This window comes from Heterodontus francisci, chromosome 31, assembly GCF_036365525.1.
Source record: "Heterodontus francisci isolate sHetFra1 chromosome 31, sHetFra1.hap1, whole genome shotgun sequence".
In the NCBI taxonomy this organism is placed as follows: Eukaryota; Metazoa; Chordata; class Chondrichthyes; order Heterodontiformes; family Heterodontidae; genus Heterodontus; species Heterodontus francisci.
Genome location: NC_090401.1, coordinates 46054135 through 46073800, shown reverse-complemented (window position 1 = coordinate 46073800; position 19666 = coordinate 46054135). Strand labels below are relative to the sequence as shown.

At 43.6% G+C, this 19666-nt stretch overlaps 1 protein-coding gene across 1 annotated transcript in view; it reads left to right on the top strand.

Moving 5' to 3' along the window:
* The window catches only part of LOC137347227 (exostosin-1-like), a 297713-nt gene extending 278275 nt beyond the window's left edge, over nucleotides 1-19438 (top strand). The window contains exons 9-11 of the mRNA XM_068011474.1: nucleotides 5337-5497; nucleotides 7618-7789; nucleotides 17935-19438. Of these exons, the coding sequence (XP_067867575.1) occupies nucleotides 5337-5497; nucleotides 7618-7789; nucleotides 17935-18120 (519 nt within the window). The 3' untranslated portion in view covers nucleotides 18121-19438. The remainder of the gene's footprint in view (nucleotides 1-5336; nucleotides 5498-7617; nucleotides 7790-17934) is intronic.
* The last annotated feature ends 228 nt before the right edge of the window (nucleotides 19439-19666 follow it).

Here is a 19666-nt window from a genome sequence, read left to right as displayed (position 1 = left end):
TAAAAGCTTCAATAGGTACGTAAAAAGGAAACGTTTGGCTAAGACAAATGTGGATCCATTACAGGCAGTCAGGAGAATTTATAATGGGGAATAGAGAAATTGCAGAGATGCTAAATGATTACTTTGTGTCTGTCTTCACTGAGGAAGATACAAGAAATCTCCAAGAATTAGATATCCAAGGGATTAGGAAGATTGAGGAATTGAAGGAAATTAGTATTAGTAAGGTTGTATTGGAGAAATTAATGGGGCTGAAGGTTGATAAGTCCCCAGGACCTGATATTCTACATCCCAGAGCGTTGAACGAGGTAGCTTTGGAGTTAGTGGATGCTTTGGTGATCATCTTCCAAACTTCTATAAATTCTGAAGTGGTTCCTGCAGATTGGAAGGTCGTAAATGTCACCCCATTATTTAAGAAGGGAGGCAGAGAGAAAACAGAGAATTACAGACCTATTAACCTTACATCAGTTGTTGGGAAAATACTAGAATCTATTCTAAAGGATGTGATAAATGGACACTTGGATAATAATGATTTGATTGGGCATTGTCAACATGGAGTTATGAATGGGAAATCATGTTTGATGAAGCTGTTGGAGTTTTTTGAGGCTGTTACTAACAGAATTGATAAAGGGGAGTCGGTGGACATGGTAAGGATTGGTTAACAGGCAGAAAGCAGAGAGTAGGAATAAACAGGTCATTCTCGTGTTGGCAGGCTGTGACTACTGGGGGTACTGCAGGACCAGTGCTTGGCCCCCAGCTGTTCACAAGATATATCAATGATTTGGATGTGGGGACCAAGTGTAATATTTCCAAATTCGCGGATGACACAAAATTAGTTAAGAATGTGTGTTGTGAGGAAGATGCATAGTGGCTTCAAGGAGATTTGGACATACTTGGTGAGTGGGCAAGAACATGGCAGATGGAATATAATGTGGAAAAATGTGAGGTTATCCACTATGGTAGGAGGAATAGATGTGCAGTGTATTTCTTAAATGGTAAGAGATTAGGAAGTGTAGATGTACAAAGGAACTTGGGAGTCCTTGTCAATAAGTCACTGAAAGCTAACATGCAGGTGCAGGAAGCAATTAAGAAGGCAAATGGTATGTTGGCCTTCATTACAAGAGGACTTGAGTACAGGAGTAGTGAAGTCTTACTTCAATTGTACAGAACCTTGAATAGACTGCACCTGGAGTACTGTGTGCAGTTTTGGTCCCCTTACCTTAAGAAGGATATTATTACCATAGAGGGAGTGCAATGAAGGTTCACCAGACTTGTTCCTGGGATGACAGGACTGTCCTACGAGGAGAGATTGGGGAAACTGGGCCTGTATTCTCTGGAGTTTCAAAGAATGAGAGGTGATCTCATTGAAACCTGCAAAATACTTAAAGGGATAGACAGGGTAGATGCAGCTAAGATGTTTCCCCTGGTTGGGGAGTCTAGAACCAGGGGACACAATTTCAAAATAAGGGAGAAGACACTTAGGACAGAGATGAGGAGAAATTTCTTTACTCAGAGGGTTGTGAATCTTTGGAATTCTCTACCCCAGAGGGCTATGGATTCTCAGTCATTCAGTATGTTTAAAGTGGAGATTGACAGATTTCTAAATACCAATGACATGAAGGGATATGGGGATAGTGTGGGAAAAAGGCATTGAAGAGGATGATCAGCCATGATCATATTGAATGGCAGGGCAGGCTCAATGGGCTGAATGGCCTACTCCAGTTCCTATGTTCCTATTTTATTCAGAACCTATTCCTTGTCTATAGCCATCTCCAACAACGATTCCATATTCTCCTCCAAGTAGACCTAAATTCTCAGTTCCACCAACATTTGTAAAACAAAAATGCAGAATATTTATTTAATATCTTTCACACCTTTACCCAAAACAACTTTCTTCCCCTATTCACTGCTAAGCAGTCCTTCCCTCTCTAACTGTTATTTCACTTGCTATGTTTGTAAAAGCCCTTACTGTCAAACATACTTCCAGCTCAGTCCCCAGAGTAGGAGTATTTGAACTGTGAGCCATGGACCAGCTTCTGTGCTTGCATTTCTGACTCATTTGTCCTAAATCTGTCAATATCCACAGGTTGAGATATGAAAACTATTGGGACTGTGCAATTAAGCTTTATGGCCCCCAATGCTCCATGGTGTTCACTTAAATGTCCCACGGAAATGGAAAACCGTAGGCACTTGGGTGCAAAATAGTGCAAAACTGATCATAAATGTTCACTAAATTGGTGGTTGCAATCACCTTCTTGGGCAAAGGAGGGGGAGGGAGTTAAGAACTGAATGTACAGATTCATATTACACACTGTGCAACACACTGTGGCATGCCTGAGAGTGATCCGTGAGCAAGCTACTATTTGGGAATTGTGGTCCCTGTTACAAAGCATTAGTTACACTGCTTTAGAGTAACTACAGAGGCTGGAAAGTTCAGCATTCCAATTGAATGCCCCCCTCCGGCAAAGAACAGCCATTATCACCCTTTGTTCGGTGGTTTTTCATAAGTGTCAGTGCTCGCCCAAAGACATAAATGATTGAGTGGTTGGGCCAACGAGATAAGTGAAAGAGATAAAATAGCACCTCGGCACTGTGGAACTGAGTAGGAGATGTGTTTTTACATGGCTCATTCAACAGTGGATGAGATGGTCAGCCCTATTAATATTAATGCACTTCATATCAAAGCACAATGCCATCAGTGTTCATCATCTCTGAGTTGTGCAGTGAGTCAAAAGGAAATAAACTGCCCTTGCAAACAAACTTGGAATCTGTGGCACTGGAGAATAGATTCTGTTTTTCTCCTGTGTGTAATAAAGAAAAAAGAAAGAAATTGCATATAGGGCCTTTCACACCTCAGGTCTCAAAGCCCTTTATAACCAATGAAGTTCTTTTGAAGTGTGGTAACTATTCTAATGGAAGAAACGTGAACAGACCATTTGTGCACAGCAAGTTTCCACAAACAACAATGAGGTAATAGCAAGTTAATCTTTTATTAATGATGTTGGGTTGTGGGATAATATTGGGCAGGGGCACCAGGGAGAATGCCTCTGCTTGTCTTCAAAATAGTGCCAAGGAGTCTTTTACATCCATCTGAGAAGGTAGATGGAGCCTCCATTTTGCGTCTCATCCAAAAGACGGCACCACCACTGCGATGCACTCAAGTTGAATTACATTGTGCACTGTCTAGGGGAGTTTCTTGGGTTTGTGTCAAGCCTTACTGGATTGCCTGAGCAAAGATCAGAAAGTCGGGCAGGTTGGTGTGCGCGGTTGATTTTCCTCCATTCATTTACATTTTTAATCCCATGGAAACTGCGATTATCCATTACAACATTCCACTAGGCTTTATCTTCAGGAGTTTGCCTTTACAATTTGGTCAAATTGAAATATCCGTATTTTATTTAATGCAAATGTTATCATAATGAACTGAATCAGTTGAGAATGGAATTTGACTTTGTGTGATCAAGACACTGTTGAATTGGGGTGACAAAGTCAAACCAATGTTCTGGTATTCTTTAAACTAGATGATTTTAACAGTCTACATGCAGGAACCAGTTCAAACATGCCATGAGTTTTACCAGTGGAGGAAACCAAAGGAGCAAATGACTGATGAGGTTAACATTTACAAGGCACCACACCATTGCTTGGGTCTCAATTATAGCCATTGTATATTGTAATAGGATACCTGAGTTGCATTTCTCAACATGCACTGGATGTGTATGAGTCTCCGTTCAGAGGCAGATGTTCTATAAAAATTTACCTCATGGTAATTTGATTTGGGCTATTGAACTTTTTGGTAGATAGTCCAATTTGATAAATATGTAACTTCACCAGAAATACTCAACAGATTTCAGATGTTCCATTCAGCAGCCACCCGAAGCTGGATTCCATGGGCATTGGTAAACTTCCGGAACCTCAACCAACTCACCTAACTTAGCATTCTGCCCCTTTCCAGACACGCACCAACTCCTGTTCGCCCGGCATCCCTGTTCTCGCTGATCTACATTGGCTTCTGGCCAAGCAACGGCTTGATTTTTAAATTGTACGCCTTGTTTCCAAATCCTTCAATAGCCTCACCACTCCCTATCTCTGTAACCTCCTGCAACCCTACAACCCTCCAAGATCTCTGCACTCCTCCAATTCTGGCCTCTCATGCATCGGTGATTTTCATTGCTCCACCTTTGGAGGCCATGCCTTCAGCTGCCTAGGCCCTAAGCTCTGGAATTCCCTCCCTAAACCTCTTTGTCTCTCCATCACTCCTTTAAGATGCCCCTTAAAACCTACCTATTTGACCAAGTTTTTGATCACCTGAACCTAATATCTCCTTATGCGGCTTGGTGTCAAATTTTGTGAAGCACCTTAGGATGTGTTACTACATCAAAGATGCAATATAAATGCAAGTTATTGTTAATGTTGAGGGTTAATGAACGATTCAGCTGTAGCTGTTATATTTCCTTACCTTTGGTTCTACTCTAGGACCAACGTATCTTTCTTCGCTAAGGAAATTGAATTGGGTGACTACAACTCTGGTCTCAGCTTTGTAGGTAAAGACACTGGCTAGTGTGATACTGAACTGCAAACAAGGAAGATCACAGTCTGCATTGTATTCACCCATCTCAACTGGGCAGGAGTAAGGGCACTACAAATGGCCACAGTAAAGGCCTGCTTGGGTCTGCAAATGAGACCCGACCCGAGCCTGACAGAACCACATCCGACCCTGGGCCCCACCCGGCCTGAGTCCTTCCGTTTTTTTTTCCTCGCCCGACCCAACCATCAGTTAACTTACTTTCCGTTTTTCACTTTGTTCCTTATCTGCACAAGCTTAAAATAACTGTAACAAAACCACCTTTAAAGTCCAAGAAGTAAATTAACATTAGAGTCACTTACCTGAGGTGGTGATAGAGTGTGTCTGATGCTGCCCGACCCAACCCGAGCCCGAATGTCGGACCCGGAAATGCGACCCGACCTGACCCAAATCCAACACATGTCGTCGGATCCCGTCAGGTTTGGGTCGGGTAGCAGGCCTTTAGGCCACAGCACACCTGGGTGTGGGATAGGGACTATCAGCTAAGGTTCCTGCTCCTAAGCATTAGGCAGTAGGTTGTAGTAGAATGTGTGTCTGCTTGCATGATAGGCTCAACTGTTTCACTAAGGATGCTATCAGGGTTAAAATTCTTATGTCAATAATGAACCTCCGGTTGAATGACAAGCACCTGTAGAATTGTACATTCAGGCGAAGGTAAAAAATTGCAAGTTTACTGATGTCCCTAAAGCTGCGTCAAAGCCCCTGACTTGCTTCAAAGACAGAACTTGATGAGCCATTGCCTTTGTTCCCTCTCTAGGTTGACTTTGCTTTCATTGTGTGGTGCAGCTTCCCTGATCGGATCGTGGGTTACCCAGCTCGCAGTCATTTTTGGGACAGCAGCAAACGATTATGGGGATACACGTCAAAATGGACCAATGAGTATTCTATGGTCTTAACTGGAGCAGCATTTTACCACAGGTAACAAAAGCTGAAGGAAAAGAGAAGCAGTGCTCGTTGCGTCTGTGAGACACCTGGAGGCCACAAAAGGATTTTAGGCTCTGGAACAAGACATCTTTCTACCCCTCCCCACTCAATGTCCCCCCCCCCATTCCCCCTGCCTCCCCACCCCGCACCCCCACCAGGCCCCCCAAAGAGTATTGGCTCTGTCTGAATCAGGAAATTATTAAAATTATTTTGACACTGTTTGCATATTTCACATTGGAGTTGCGTATACAGGTTTATTCAGCTTTCATCTCGGCAGTAAGACTCGCCAGTGTTTGGGCTGTCCAGAAATTTCTAATGAATATAAACCAGACACAGAAAATCTCTTTTCTACTTTGATTACAAATCTATTTTCCCCACTTGGTTTCTATGATTACGCAAGCTGCAATAATCGATATAATGACTTTTGATGCATTTGCATCAACAGAATATTCAATCTGACCCTTTGCCTCAATCATAGCAACCAGAGTCATTCATTCAGTCCTTTGAACCTTTTCTGCTATTCAATTAGAACTCTGGTGCAGCACTCCCTCAGTACCGCGCTGGGAGTGTCAACCTGGATTATCGGCTCAAGTCTCTGGTGTGGAACTTGAATCCATGACCTTTTGACTTGGAGGCAAAATTGCTCACCTCCAAGCCACGGCTGATGCCAACTGTTACCTGCCATGGTAGTGAGAAGCTAACCAGGAGACGGCAAAATGGGCATGTGTGTGTGTGTGCGTACAAGCATGTGTGTTGGTGTATGAGTACCTACGTGTGAGATATTTGGACAAAAACAGTTGACTTATTCATTGCATAGTCTGTGCTGAGTTAGCTGTGACAGTATAGGATCACAGAGTTGGCCTCAGTGCTCCTGGATGAGCCCAACCCGCTCCCAAGCACAAAATCACACGGGGGAGACCATTTGGCACATATTAGTTCATCCAACCAGACAACCAGAACAACCCTACACTATCTTAACTGGAGCTATGATATTAATAGTTGCTAATTTTGGACTCAGGTGGAAACATCTTCTCTATGTCTACCGTATTGAACCCTTTCAGAATTGTAAAGACCTCTATCAGGCCACCCATCAGATTTCTCTTTTCTAGATAAAAGAGCCCAGCCTGTTCAGTCTTTCCTGTTAGCTATAACCTCTCAGTTATGGTATCTTCCTTGAAAATCTTTTTTGCACTTTCTCCAGCACTTCTAACTCTTTTGTGTAATATAGAGACCAGAAATGTGCAGAGGTTGAGCATTAATGCTCAGAATTGGCCTTCTCGGGAAAATACTGAGGTGGCTATAATAAATCAGGTTAAAATTTGTGTTACTTGCCCTTGCTTTGTAATCTGTTGTCTATTTTGAGTTCTGGAAGATCTTAATTTTTTATACAATCGCAGTGAGTGGAGAAAGCAATATTTAAACCCAGTGTGATCTTATGTGATCAATGCAACCTCTGCTGTTGTAGGTGGGGATGTTTTATAATGTTTAAGTATGTGAGGAAGAAATTCACGCAGTGCCTTTCATGACATCAGGGCTTCCTAAAACGCTTCACAGCCAATGAATTACTTCCGAATTGTAGCCAGTTATGTAGGCAAATATGGCAGCCAATTGGCACACAGCAAGCTCCCACAAACAGCAATTTGATACTGACTAGATAATCTGTTTTAGTGAGATTGATTGAGGGATCAATATTGGTGCACAACGTGGCTGATAACTCCACTCCTCTTCTTAAAAAGAGCATCATGTGATCTTTAATGCCCACTTGAGAGGGCATTGTGGGGCCTCGGTTTATCATTTCATCCAAAAGACAGCACCTTCGACAGTGCAGCACTCCCTCAGTACTTGACTCAAGTGTCAGTATAGATTAGGTGCACAAGTCTCTGAAGTGGGGCGTGAACCTACGATGTTCTGATGTTCATAGATGAGAGTGCTACCACTAAGACCTGGTCTTGCACAGATCTGGAATTGAATGTGGGACCTTATATGTTTTGTATGACTCAATACCACACAGTGAATGGTGCATTACCAACTTAGGCAACAGGGGAGCTGCACAGAAACAGCCAACCTTGATCACTGTCTATGTTTCCTGAGCTCTTTCTTTTGTGCCTTAACAGATATTACCATCACCTGTTCACACATTACCTGCCAGCAAGTCTACACGCACTCTTAGACCAGACAGCCAACTGCGAAGACATCCTAATGAATTTCCTGGTGTCAGCAGTCACTAAGCTTCCCTCAATCAAAGTCACACAGAAGAAACAGTATAAAGAGACGCTGATGCAGCAGGTGTGTCAAGTTATTTTGCCGTATATGTTTACACTGTGAATCATAAAGACACAAAGGGAACTCCATGGTTAGGATATTTTCTCCATGGGTGTTCCTAGAACATTGCTTAAAAATGGTATCAGAAGGCTTTTAATCTGGAGAAATTATTTCCACTGGCAGTAATCAGCTGGAGTATTGTATCTCCTTCTACACTTTAGGAAGAATATCAAAGCCTTAGAGTGGGTGCAGAAGAGATTACTTTGAACATTCCTTCTGCATTAGAGTGTGGAACTCGCCCGATAACAACTAGGCTAACCCATGAGTAAAGGATGAGGTCATGGAGGGTTACCTGGGCTCAAAGAGTCGGCAGAAAAGAAAATGATGGGACGTGAGGAGGCCATTCAGCCCCTCAAGCCTGTCCTGGTATTCAATGAGATTGTGGCTGATCTGTATTTTAATTCCATCCACCTGCAATGCCACCATATCCCTTAATACTCTTGTCTAGCAAAAGTCTATCAATCTCAGATTTAAAATTATTAATTGAGCTAGCATCTACAACAGCAACAACTTGTATTTATATAGCACCCTTAACATAAAAAACATCCCAAGGTACTTCCGAGGAGTTTTATGAAGCAAAATTTGACACCAAGCCACGTAAGGAGATGTTAGGGCAGATGCAGAGGCAAATTTTAAGGAGCATCTTAAAGGAGGAAAGTGAGTTGGAGAGGTTTAGGGAGGGAATGTCTAAGCTTTGGACCTAGGCAGCTGAAAGTATGCTGCCAATGTTGGAACAGTTAAAATCAGGAATGTTCAAGAGGCCAGAATTAGAGGAGTGCAGATATTTTGGAGAGTTGTGGGGCTGGAGGAGATTACAGAGATGGGTAGGGGCGAGGTCATGGAGAGATTTGAAAACAAAGATGAGAATTTTAAAATCCACTGCTTTTTGTGGGAGAGAGTTCTACACTTCTACCACCCTTTGCATGAAGCAGTGTTTCCTAACATCTTTCTTAAATGGCCTGCCTCTGATTTTAAGGTTGTGACCCCTTGTCTAAGCCTCCCTCCAACAGCAGAGAAAGTTTCTCTGTACCTACCCTATCAATTGCTTTCAAAATCTGAAAAACCTCAATCAGGTCAGCCCTTAACCTTCTATATTCCAATGAATACAAACCTAGTTTATGTAATCATTCCTCATAATTGGAAGAATAAAAATGGGTCAAAGGCACCCTTGAGTGTAGACATATTATGTAGTCACCTGATTAGCCACCTGAAACTCGAGCTCAGTGACACTGAAGGGGAAGGGTGTGGAATGCTAGAGATATGATTAAACAGAATGTCAGACAGCTATTACAAAGAACATATCATTAGAAATAAATTCCAGCAGTTAGTTTTGGTCGTATGATTTCAGTGCTGAATAATGATAGCATCACGATATTCCAGTGACAAGTCTACCAGCTGCCTGTTTTTGCCATGATCAATAGTCACTCATGATTAAGGTGGTGAATTCCTGATAACATGAGTTGGAACTGGAACATTCTGCTGGCAACAGCAGTTCTGTATGCTGGTTGTGAAAAATTATCCATTTGTAATTTTTATGTCTGGTTCGATTTAATTATGCGTGCTGTATGCAATTCTTAATTAAAGCACTTTAAATAATAGATATCATCCTTTCACATTTAGTTGTTAGCAAGGCTCCCATCAGTGTATCATTTCAAGTAATTGATTGTAACTTTGTCCTTTACTACAGCAGCCAGTTTATATTAAAAGAAACACAGACATGAAAGTTAAGCTCTCTCGATGATAATGGTTGATAGAGGCGGAGAGAAACCTTGTTGCCTCTAGACTTGACTATTCCAATGTTCTCCTGGTCGGCCTCCCACCTTCCATATTCTGTGAACTTGAGCTCATCCAAAACTCTGCTGCTCGCATCCAAACTCGCATTAGGTTCCATTCACCCATCACCCCTGTGCTTGCTAACCTACATTAGCTCCCTGTCAGGCAACACCTTGAAATTAAAACCCCCGTCGCTGCATTGCACTGCCCCCTTCCTACCTTTGTAAACTCCTGCAGCCCTACAATCCTCCGAGTTCTCTGCACTCCTCTAATACTGGCCTCTTGTACATCCCCGATTTCTATCGCTCCACCATTAGCGGCCATGCCTTGAATCACCTTGGTCCTAAGCATTTATATAGCATCTTTAATGTAAAATATCCCAGATGGAGCATTAACAGACAAAAATTGACACGAACCACATACAGAGATATTAGGACAGATGACCAAAAGCGTGATCAAAAATGTAGGCTTTAAGGAGTGCCTTAAAGGAGGAAAGAGAGGTGCAAAGGTTTAGGGAGGGAATTGCAGAACTTATGGCCTTGACAGCTGAAGGTACAGTGCCAATGATGGTAAAATGAAAATTGGGCATGTGCACGAAGCCGGAATTGAAGGAATATTGAGATGACAAAACAACAACTTATACTTATATAGCGCCTTTAACATAATAAAATACCCCAAGGCGTTCACAAGAGCATTATAAAATAAAATATGACACAGAGACACATCCCCACCATTCTCCTACCACCTACCTACACTAGGGGCAATTTACAATGGCCAATTTACCTATCAACCTGCAAGTCTTTGGCTGTGGGAGGAAACTGGAGCACCCGGCAGAAACCCACGCGGTTACAGTGAGAGCTTGCAAACTCCGCACAGGCAGTACCCAGAACCGAACCCGGGTTGCTGGAGCTGTGAGGCTGTGGTGCTGACCACTGCACCACTGTGCCGCATGGAGCCAACATTCACGTAAACTCACCCATCAGGAAACTGACGAGATTGCTGCTGGGCTTCCAGCCTTACCGATTTTAGTCTCCATTTGAATTAATGAATGAAGAGTGATATTCAGCAAGATGTGACACCTGTGGGTTTCCCAGCTGACAAGCTAGGTTAATATCACCAGAGCCTCAATGTTCAAAATCTACTGCTTAAGGATTTAACTGCCAGGCACCCAAAGGATTTCCACCAGCCATCTGGCTGTAACCTGTGTTGTCTTTTTTATTCATTCATGGGGATGAGGGCGTCACTGGCCAGGCCAGAATTCATTGCCCATCCCTAATTGCCCTTGAGAAGGTGGTGGTGAGCTGCCTTCTTGAACCGCTGCAGTCTATGTGGGGTAGGCACACCCACAGTGCTGTCAGGAATGGAATTCCAGGATTATGACCCAGCGAGAGTGCAGCAATGGCAATATAGCTCCAAGTCAGGATGGTGTATGACTTGGAGGGGAACTTGCAGGTGGTGGTGTTCCCATGCATTTGCTGCCCTTGTCCTTCTAGGCGGTAGAAGTCACAGGTTTGGAAGGTGCTGTCGAAGGAGCCTTGGTGCATTGCTGCAGTGCATCTTGTAGATGGTACACACTGTTGCCACTGTGCATCGATGGAGGAAAGAGTGAATGTTTGTGGATGGGGTGCCAATCAAGCGGGTTGTTTTGTCCTGGATGGTGTTGAGCTTCTTGAGTGTTGTTGGAGCTGCACCCATCCGGGCAAGTGGAGAGTATTCCATCACACTCCTAACTTGTGCCTTGTAGATGATGGACAGGATTTGGGGAGTCAGGAGGTGAATTACTCGCCTCAGGATTCCTAGCCTCTGGCCTGCTCTTGTAGTCATGGTATTTATATGGCTACTTCAGTTCAGTTTTTGGTCAATGGTGAGCCCTAGGATGTTGATAGTGGGGGAGTCAGTGATGGTAATGCCATTGAATGTCAAGGGGAAATGGTTAGATTCTCTCTTGTTGGAGATGGTCATTGTCTGGCACTTGTGTGGCGCGAATGTTACTTGCCACTTATCAGCCCAAACCTGGATATTGTCCAAGTCTTGCTGCATTTCTACATGGACTGTTTCAGTATCTGAGGAGTCGTGAATGGTGCTGAACATTGTGCAATCATCAGCGAACATCCCCACTTCTGACCTTATGATTGAAGGAAGGTCATTGATGAAGCAGCTGAAGATGGTTGGGCCGAGGTCACTATCCTGAGGAACTCCTGCTTTGATGTCCTGGAGCTCAGATGATTGACCTCCAACAACCATAACCATCTTCCTTTGCGCTAAGTATGACTCCAACCAGCGGAGCGTTTTCCCCTTGATTCCCATTGACTTCAGTTTTGCTAGGGCTCCTTGATGCCGTACTCAGTCAAATGCTGCCTTGATGTCAAGGGCAGTCACTCTCACCTCACCTTTGAGCCAGGGGGCTGTTCAGCCATGAGAGAATTTGGCCCATTCTACACAATCTCTAAGTTGAAACAAGCTTCGTGAGTTTGATACAACGAGAAGAGTTGAACGAAAGGAGTCCCATGAGCAACATATTTCACATTAAACCATTCTTAACTGGACCTCAACAACTGAGCCTAACATTGTAGACAAAAAGGGAAAATGCTGTCAAGGGCGGCACAGTGGCGCAGTGGTTAGCACCGCAGCCTCACAGTTCCAGTGACCCGGGTTCAGTTCTGGGTACTGCCTGTGCGGAGTTTGCAAGTTCTCCCTGTGACGGCGTGGGTTTCTGTCAGGTGCTCCGGTTTCCTCCCACAGCCAAAGACTTGTCGATTGACAGGTAAATTTGCCAAAAAAAAATTTAGGTAGGCAAATTGAGGGAAGGTTGGGTATAATGTGGAATTAGCAAGCATTCTTCAATCATAAGGTCAGAAGTGGGGATGTTCGCTGATGATTGCACAGTGTTCAGCACCATTCGTGACTCCTCAGATACTGAAGCTGTCCGTGTAGAAATGCAGCAAGACTTGGACAATATCCAGACTTGGACTGATAAGTGGCAAGTAACATTCGCGCCACACAAGTGCCAGGCAATGACCATCTCTAACAAGAGAGAATCTAACCATCTCCCCTTGACATTCAACGGCATTACCATCGCTGAATCCCCCACTATCAACATCCTAGGGGCTACCATTGACCAGAAACTGAACTGGAGTAGCCATATAAATACCGTGGCTACAAGACCAGGTCAGAAGCTAGGAATCCTGAGGCGAGTAACTCACCTCCTTACTCCCCAAAGCCTGTCCACCATCTACAAGGCACAAGCCAGGAGTGTGATGGAATACTCTCCACTTGCCTGGATGGGTGCAGCTCCAACAACACTCAAGAAGCTCGACACCATCCAGGACAAAGCAGCCCGCTTGATTGGCACCCCATCTACAAACATTCACTCCCTCCACCACCGACGCACAGTGGCAGCAGTGTGTACCATCTACAAGATGCACTGTAGCAATGCACCAAGGCTCCTTAGACAGCACCTTCCAAACCTGCGACCTCTACCAACTAGAAGGACAAGGGCAGCAAATACATGGGAACACCACCACCTGCAAGTTCCCCTCCAAGTGACACACCATCCTGGCTTGGAACGATATCACCATTCCTTCACTGTCGCTGGGTCAAAATCTTGGAACTCCCTTCCTAACAGCACTGTGCGTATACCTACCCCAAATGGACTGCAGCGGTTCAAGAAGGCAGCTCACCACCACCTTCTCAAGGGCAATTAGGGATGGGCAATAAATGCTGGCCTGGCCAGTGATGCCTACATCCCATGAATGAATTTTTAAAAAAGCTCCTGCTTCCCCTCACCTTCCCCACCTCCCCCCACCCAAGCTTTGGCCCCCTCATAGTTGTTGTAGTACCAGTGGGTAGCACTCTCGCCTCTGAGTCAAAAGGTCCAGGGTTCACGTCCTGCTCCAGAGACTTGAGTATATAATCAAGGCTGACACCCAGTGTAGTACTGAGGGAGTGCTGCACTGTCAGAGGTTCTGTTTTTCAGTTGAGACTTTAAACCAAGGCCCTGTCTGCCCTCTGAGGTAGATGTAAAAAAAAATTCCACAGCACTATTTTGATGAAGAGTAGGGGATTGCTCTCCAGTATCCTGGCCAATGTTTATCCCTCAAACAGCATCACTAAAACAAGTTATCTGGTCATTATTACATTGCTATTAGTGGGAGCTTGCTGTATGCAAATTGGCTACTGCATTTCCGACATTACCACAGTACTTGAAAAGTGCGGCATTGGCTGTAAAGTACTTTTGGGACATCCTGAAGTTGTGAAATGTGCTATATAAATGGAAGTTCTTTCTTTGCCTACTTCCCTCCCCAGTTCAAGGCTGCTGCTGGTCACTACTTTTATTTTATTTTATTTATTTTTATTTAGAGATACAGCACTGAAACAGGCCCTTCGACCCACCGAGTCTGTGCCGACCATCAACCACCCATTTATACTAATCCTACATTAATCCCATATTCCTACCACATCCTCTCAATTCTACTACCACCTACCTATACTAGGGGCAATTTACAATGGCCAATTTACCTATCAACCTGCAAGTCTTTGGCTGTGGGAGGAAACCCACGCGGTCACAGGGAGAACTTGCAAACTCCACACAGGTAGTACCCAGAATCAAACCCAGGCTGCGGTGCTAACCCACTGTGCCACTGTGCCGCCCCCAAATAAAGAGCATGGAAAGAAACAGTGACATTTACCACCCTTATGCCCTCGGAGTCAGCCCTGTTATCTAAATAGAACAGCTGGCATCTAGATGTTGCCATTGCTCTTGGTGAGATGTCTTGAACCATATCAGGACCTGTCACAAACTTTCCCCCAAAATTAACCCAGTGACTTTCCAGATGTGGTCTGGTTTTGGGATCGATTTTTCGGATCACTGGGGTCTCACTCCCATTAATGCTTGTCAGGGTGGTGTAATGGTTATGTTAATGGACCAGTACTCCAGACAACCTGAGTTCAAATCCCACTGCAGCAGGATTTCCGGGGCTAACCTGTCCAGCAGTATGACAGACTACTCAGCGTTGCCACTTTAAGGGTTCAGCATTTCACCACTAGTCTTCTCTGTTTGTTAAGATCAAGTGGATGGAATCAGTTTTCAAGACAGTATTTGCTCATTCATTCTATTCCCTTCGCAGTTGGAAGCTGGATTGATTTCTGGTTCGATTGGGTAGGTAGACCTGTGAGATTTAGACACCATTATTCATGGTTGAACTAACACTGACATGAAGCGATCAATGATGTGCCAACTGTGGAGGGAAGGTTTAGTAATCATGCTACTGTCCCTTGTTGTTGATATATTATTGATTAACTCCTGCTGAATAATTTAGGGGCTGTAATTCTAGTAATGAGTAAAGTAAATGAATTCCAAAAACCTGTGCCCTTAGCATTAACTGCTTGGACCTGTACGGTGGAATTTATTCAACAGGACAAATGATTTGCTGTGGTGTAGCTGCCTAGCCTTAGAATTTTACTTAAATACTACCTGTTTTGAATTGTTTGCTGTTCCCTTGGGCCTATCATTTCTCCAACTTTGGCAGCACTGTGTTGCATGAATGTGCTCTACAATCACACACCTGCTTTGACTCTGCTCAGTAATTAGAAGCCCCTCCCCCCCAAAAAAAACACTGGGCCAAATCGTGCTGAAGTGAGGCACCTCGTGGCACAAGACCTTTATCCTGCATCTTTCTGCTCGATTAGAACTGTACCATAACTGGTTAGAAGAGCAAGCTGAAAATAGCGAGGTGAGGGGAACAGGACCTCAGTGAATGATGGGACCAACCGTCCATCTCCTTAACAATGAGATTTAAGGATTAAGAAAGAAACTGAGGAACAAAGGAGAAGAAAATAAAGTGAACTAGAGTCAAATCAGAAATTTTGGATTAAGTAAGAAGGAAAAAGAGACAAAGGAAAAGTAAGAAAAAAAATGGAAATTTGATTTTTTTAAATCTGAGAATAATTTGGTACATTCAAGAATAAGACTTCACAGTTTTAGTGATTCCCTTTCTGTGGCAGAGATGTTGCTTGGCATTGCATTAACAATTATCATTGTTAAAAGGTACTTTCACTGTTCAGTATGAGCCTTAACATTCTGCACTGAGGTTAATGGGCAATTCCAGCGAGTTCTTAAAAGTAACAGGGAGGCGAATGCTGAGATGTCATTTGTGTGAAGCAAACAAGGGAGCAGCAAGCAAGTTCTGGAGATGCTCAACTCACACCACATCTCTTAATCCCCTGACCTTGGTGAATAATTCCAGCATTGATAAGAGCGTGCGTTGTTAACATGCTGGTATTTTTCCAGCAAGATTTGGTGCATGAAGTCATTTGGGGCTGGATTTTCACAGCGCTTTGGAACCAAGCGTGGGCGCGGGCGTGAATTGATGATTGCACGCCTGGAAGGCAGCTTTGGATCCCGACGCCTCCGGAATGCACTGCAATTTTCAAAGACAGGGCAGGGGGTGAGAGCCAGGAGCCTGCCCGCCTCCTGTTAAGCTGCTTGAGGAGCTTGTTAATGGGCTGGGGAGGGCAAGAAGGAAATTTTCAAAGAGGAGAGCAGGGGGTGTAAGTGATTAGCTGTCGGGAGCAATGCGGTTGGAGATTGATGCTGATAATTATTCAAAGAAATCGAAAAGAAAAGTGTGATTGAAACATAGCACTTCAGCTGCCTTCCTGGTCACCGTTTGGCCACTTGTTTGCACTGTAACGCTGCTGGCCCTCTGACCTGCTGCCTACACCATTCTGCAAGCCAACAGTGAGCCCTGCCTTTCAACATTGCAGTCTGGAGCCACTTTCCGCCTCCATGTCAGTCCCAGCACTGTTGGTTGAGCACCACACTCACCCCTGGCTCAATTAGATCATTTACATTGGAAGATAGTGTCGCAGGACCTGGAAATTATCTGGGCATCAGGGTCCTGACCCTGGAATGAAAATCCAGCCCCTGTTCTCTCCACAGATGCTGCCTGACCTGTTAAGTGTTTCCAGCATTTTCGTGTTTTGTTTCAGATTTCCAGCATCTGCACTTTTCTTGGCAAGTTAGAATTAATGTGATCCAGTAGTGAATCAAACTAACAGTCTTCAGAGTCTATTTAAAAAAAGTCTCTATGAACAAGAGGAGAGAGTTCATGACCAAAACTATAGCAGCATCTCCCAATACGAACAGGGTGATTCCTCCAGCAAAATGCAGTCAGTGGAGGATGGTTACATAATACAAATTACCTGCGTAAAATAATTTCCGGTCGCTTACAGCATTGTCAGCTCGAGGCATGATCGATGAGGGCAGAACACAATCAACTCCACTCTGGCCAAGAATAGTGGTGTCACTACATGCAGCCATATTTTAATAAATGTCCTCTGATTTTGTCACTAAGACAGAAGACGCACTCTATCTGTCTACCATCTTAGGGAGGGATCTGCGGATGAGTCCCCCTGCCCTTCTGGAAGTTAAAATGGGGATCCCCTGGTCTGTTAATGTTCAGTGGGAGTCTCTGGAATTGTACCAATATTTGCGGGGTGGGATTCCTGAGAATGTACCCATATTCAAAGGGTGGTTGTTGGGTGTGTTCCAATATTTACAGGGGTAGGTCCCTCAGACAGTCCCAATATTTGCAAATGTCACCAATAGAGAACTGTGTATCTGCCATCACCAACTCCCTTTCAGGTCAAATGGTTCTGTCTTGGGGTTATTGTCAATGGGAGTGGTAGAGGTGACCAGTTCAAAATGAAATTGAGTGTGTGTAGTTTTAAAACTTTTTTAAAAAGTGTGAAGTAGGGAACAATCACGTAAAAAATGGACTGTTTTCTTGAACTGTTTTCATTTCCCAAAACTGTCAAGAACCTAGCATCTCTTTCTACCCTCCACCACCCACCCACCCATGCCCCTACCCCATCCCCACTAACATTACCGACTGTGGTTGGATATATTCCTGGAGAGTTCATCTCACGAACTCCCACCTCCAACTATCGTCCCCCACCCCACCCTCCCACCCCCACACAGTAAAACAACGTTTTTCCCATCTACCGATTTTTTTTATAACTAATGTTCAAAGAAAATGGGAAAAAAAAATCACATTTGTTTTAACAGTTTTTTGTTTTTTATTTCTCCTGCATTTGTTTGGTGCTGTGTGCTGGAGATTAACCTTTCATTCTTGGAGACTCCAGAGCAATCCTGGAGAGAGTGCAACCTATTGACTCTCCGAAGTCAAACTGTTTGCTTGATTCAAAACTGGACCTTAAATGGGTATATAAATGCAAGTTGTTGTTGTATAACCCTGTGACAAAGCAGAGGGTAATTTTTTGACTGCATGGCTTTTGGATTCTGACATGGTTGCTTTTTTTTCCTGATCACATAGGGGTCAAAGAGCACTCTCTGGGCCAATCCAGATCATTTCACACAGAGACAGAACTGCATTAACACATTTGCCAGCTGGTTTGGCTCCATGCCCCTTGTACAATCACAGCTACGCCTTGACCCCGTCCTTTTCAAGGATCAAGTCTCCATCCTTCGGAAAAAGTACCGTGATATCGAGAGACCTTGAAGCTAAAGGCTTGGAACGGTCAGTCGCTGTAGGCCTGCCCAAGGGACATCACAGGGTCAAAGGTCTTCTCAGAAGAACGCAAGACAAGAAAGAACAGGTCAAGGCTCTGTGTAACCTCCTTAAATCTTTTAGACAATCTTCTACACAGCCTAAAAGAATAGGCCAACTGACTTTATTTTTTAAAATCACTGTTATTTACTACAACACAATCCATGTGGAACTTAAAGAAACATGATCTATCTCTTAAGTGAGGTAGTTTGGAAGAGGTTCAGAGAGGTAGCCCATATCCTCCCAGAACTGGTTATACAGTATTTTCACATCACAAGACTGAGCTTAAGCTAATGCTATAATGTGAACCAGTTCTTCCCAGTTGCTTATATTCTAACCTTTTTCTGAAAGATTGTGTGTTGGTTATTTGTAAGCCTGTACCATAAAAGAACCATAATCCAATCAAGCTATGGATGGTGAGTTCTCCAGGGTAAATAAGGAAACTGGGTTAACACACAATATTCAACATTTCATTCTTTTCGTTGTCAACCTAAGAAACCTGTAACAATCGACTGATATAAAAATTGGGTGTCAAGAGGTCAGTGCCAGGGCTTGAATAAGACTCCCTTTTGCAGGAGTCTTGCTTCTGGACCTGTGTTTTTGAATATAGATGGTATAAAAAGAGAGAAGCCTTGAAGAGGCTCCCCTGCTGTGATTCTATTACGGTCTGTCTAGCACACGCCAGTTTACATGAAGATTCAGTGAGTTGGTTTTAATGACAAATTGTTCACATTTTTTTTTAAATGCAGTTCAAAATGAAAGATGCATGTTGCTGCCCACAGGATTATGTTGTATTAAATTTCATTTTGTCCAATGGTGTTGCATTGCATTGAATAATTTAGCAGAGGCCTTTCCAGTCTACCTCAGGAACACACAGCCTTAGACTCATACATTTGGCCATTCGGCCCATCATATCTATGCCAGTTCTTTCAAAGAGCTATCAAATTAGTCCCAATTCCCCTAGCCCTGCAACTTTTTTCTTCTTCAAGTATATATCCCTTTTGAAAGTTATTATTGAATCTGCTTTCATCACCCTTTCAGGCAGTGCATTCTAGATCATAACTCACTGCATTAAAACAAATACTTGCATCTCCCCTCTGATTCTTTTCCCAATTATCTTAATATGGCCTCATAAGAGAAAAACATAACAGCTTTGGAATTCCGTTGTGTAAATTAAGCATATTGAACACTTAATGTGTTTGTGTAAAATTACATTGTCCACTGTTTCAGCTGAATTTATTTAATTAAAAATAAACAGGTTACTGCTGTTTAAAGTAGCAGACACTCAATACGTCAAGTGTTCACACACTAATGTTCATGCAGTGTAAGTTCAAGGGCAATGACTGAATTCTTCAGGTATTGTTTGGGGTCACCAGGGAAACTGCCTTCATTTACTGCCTATTTCCCATCTTTGGGCTGTGTGATGCTGACAGGGCAGGTGGATAAGCCATATTTTACAGCCCGAATGCCGGACACCACATTTATCACAATTAGAAAC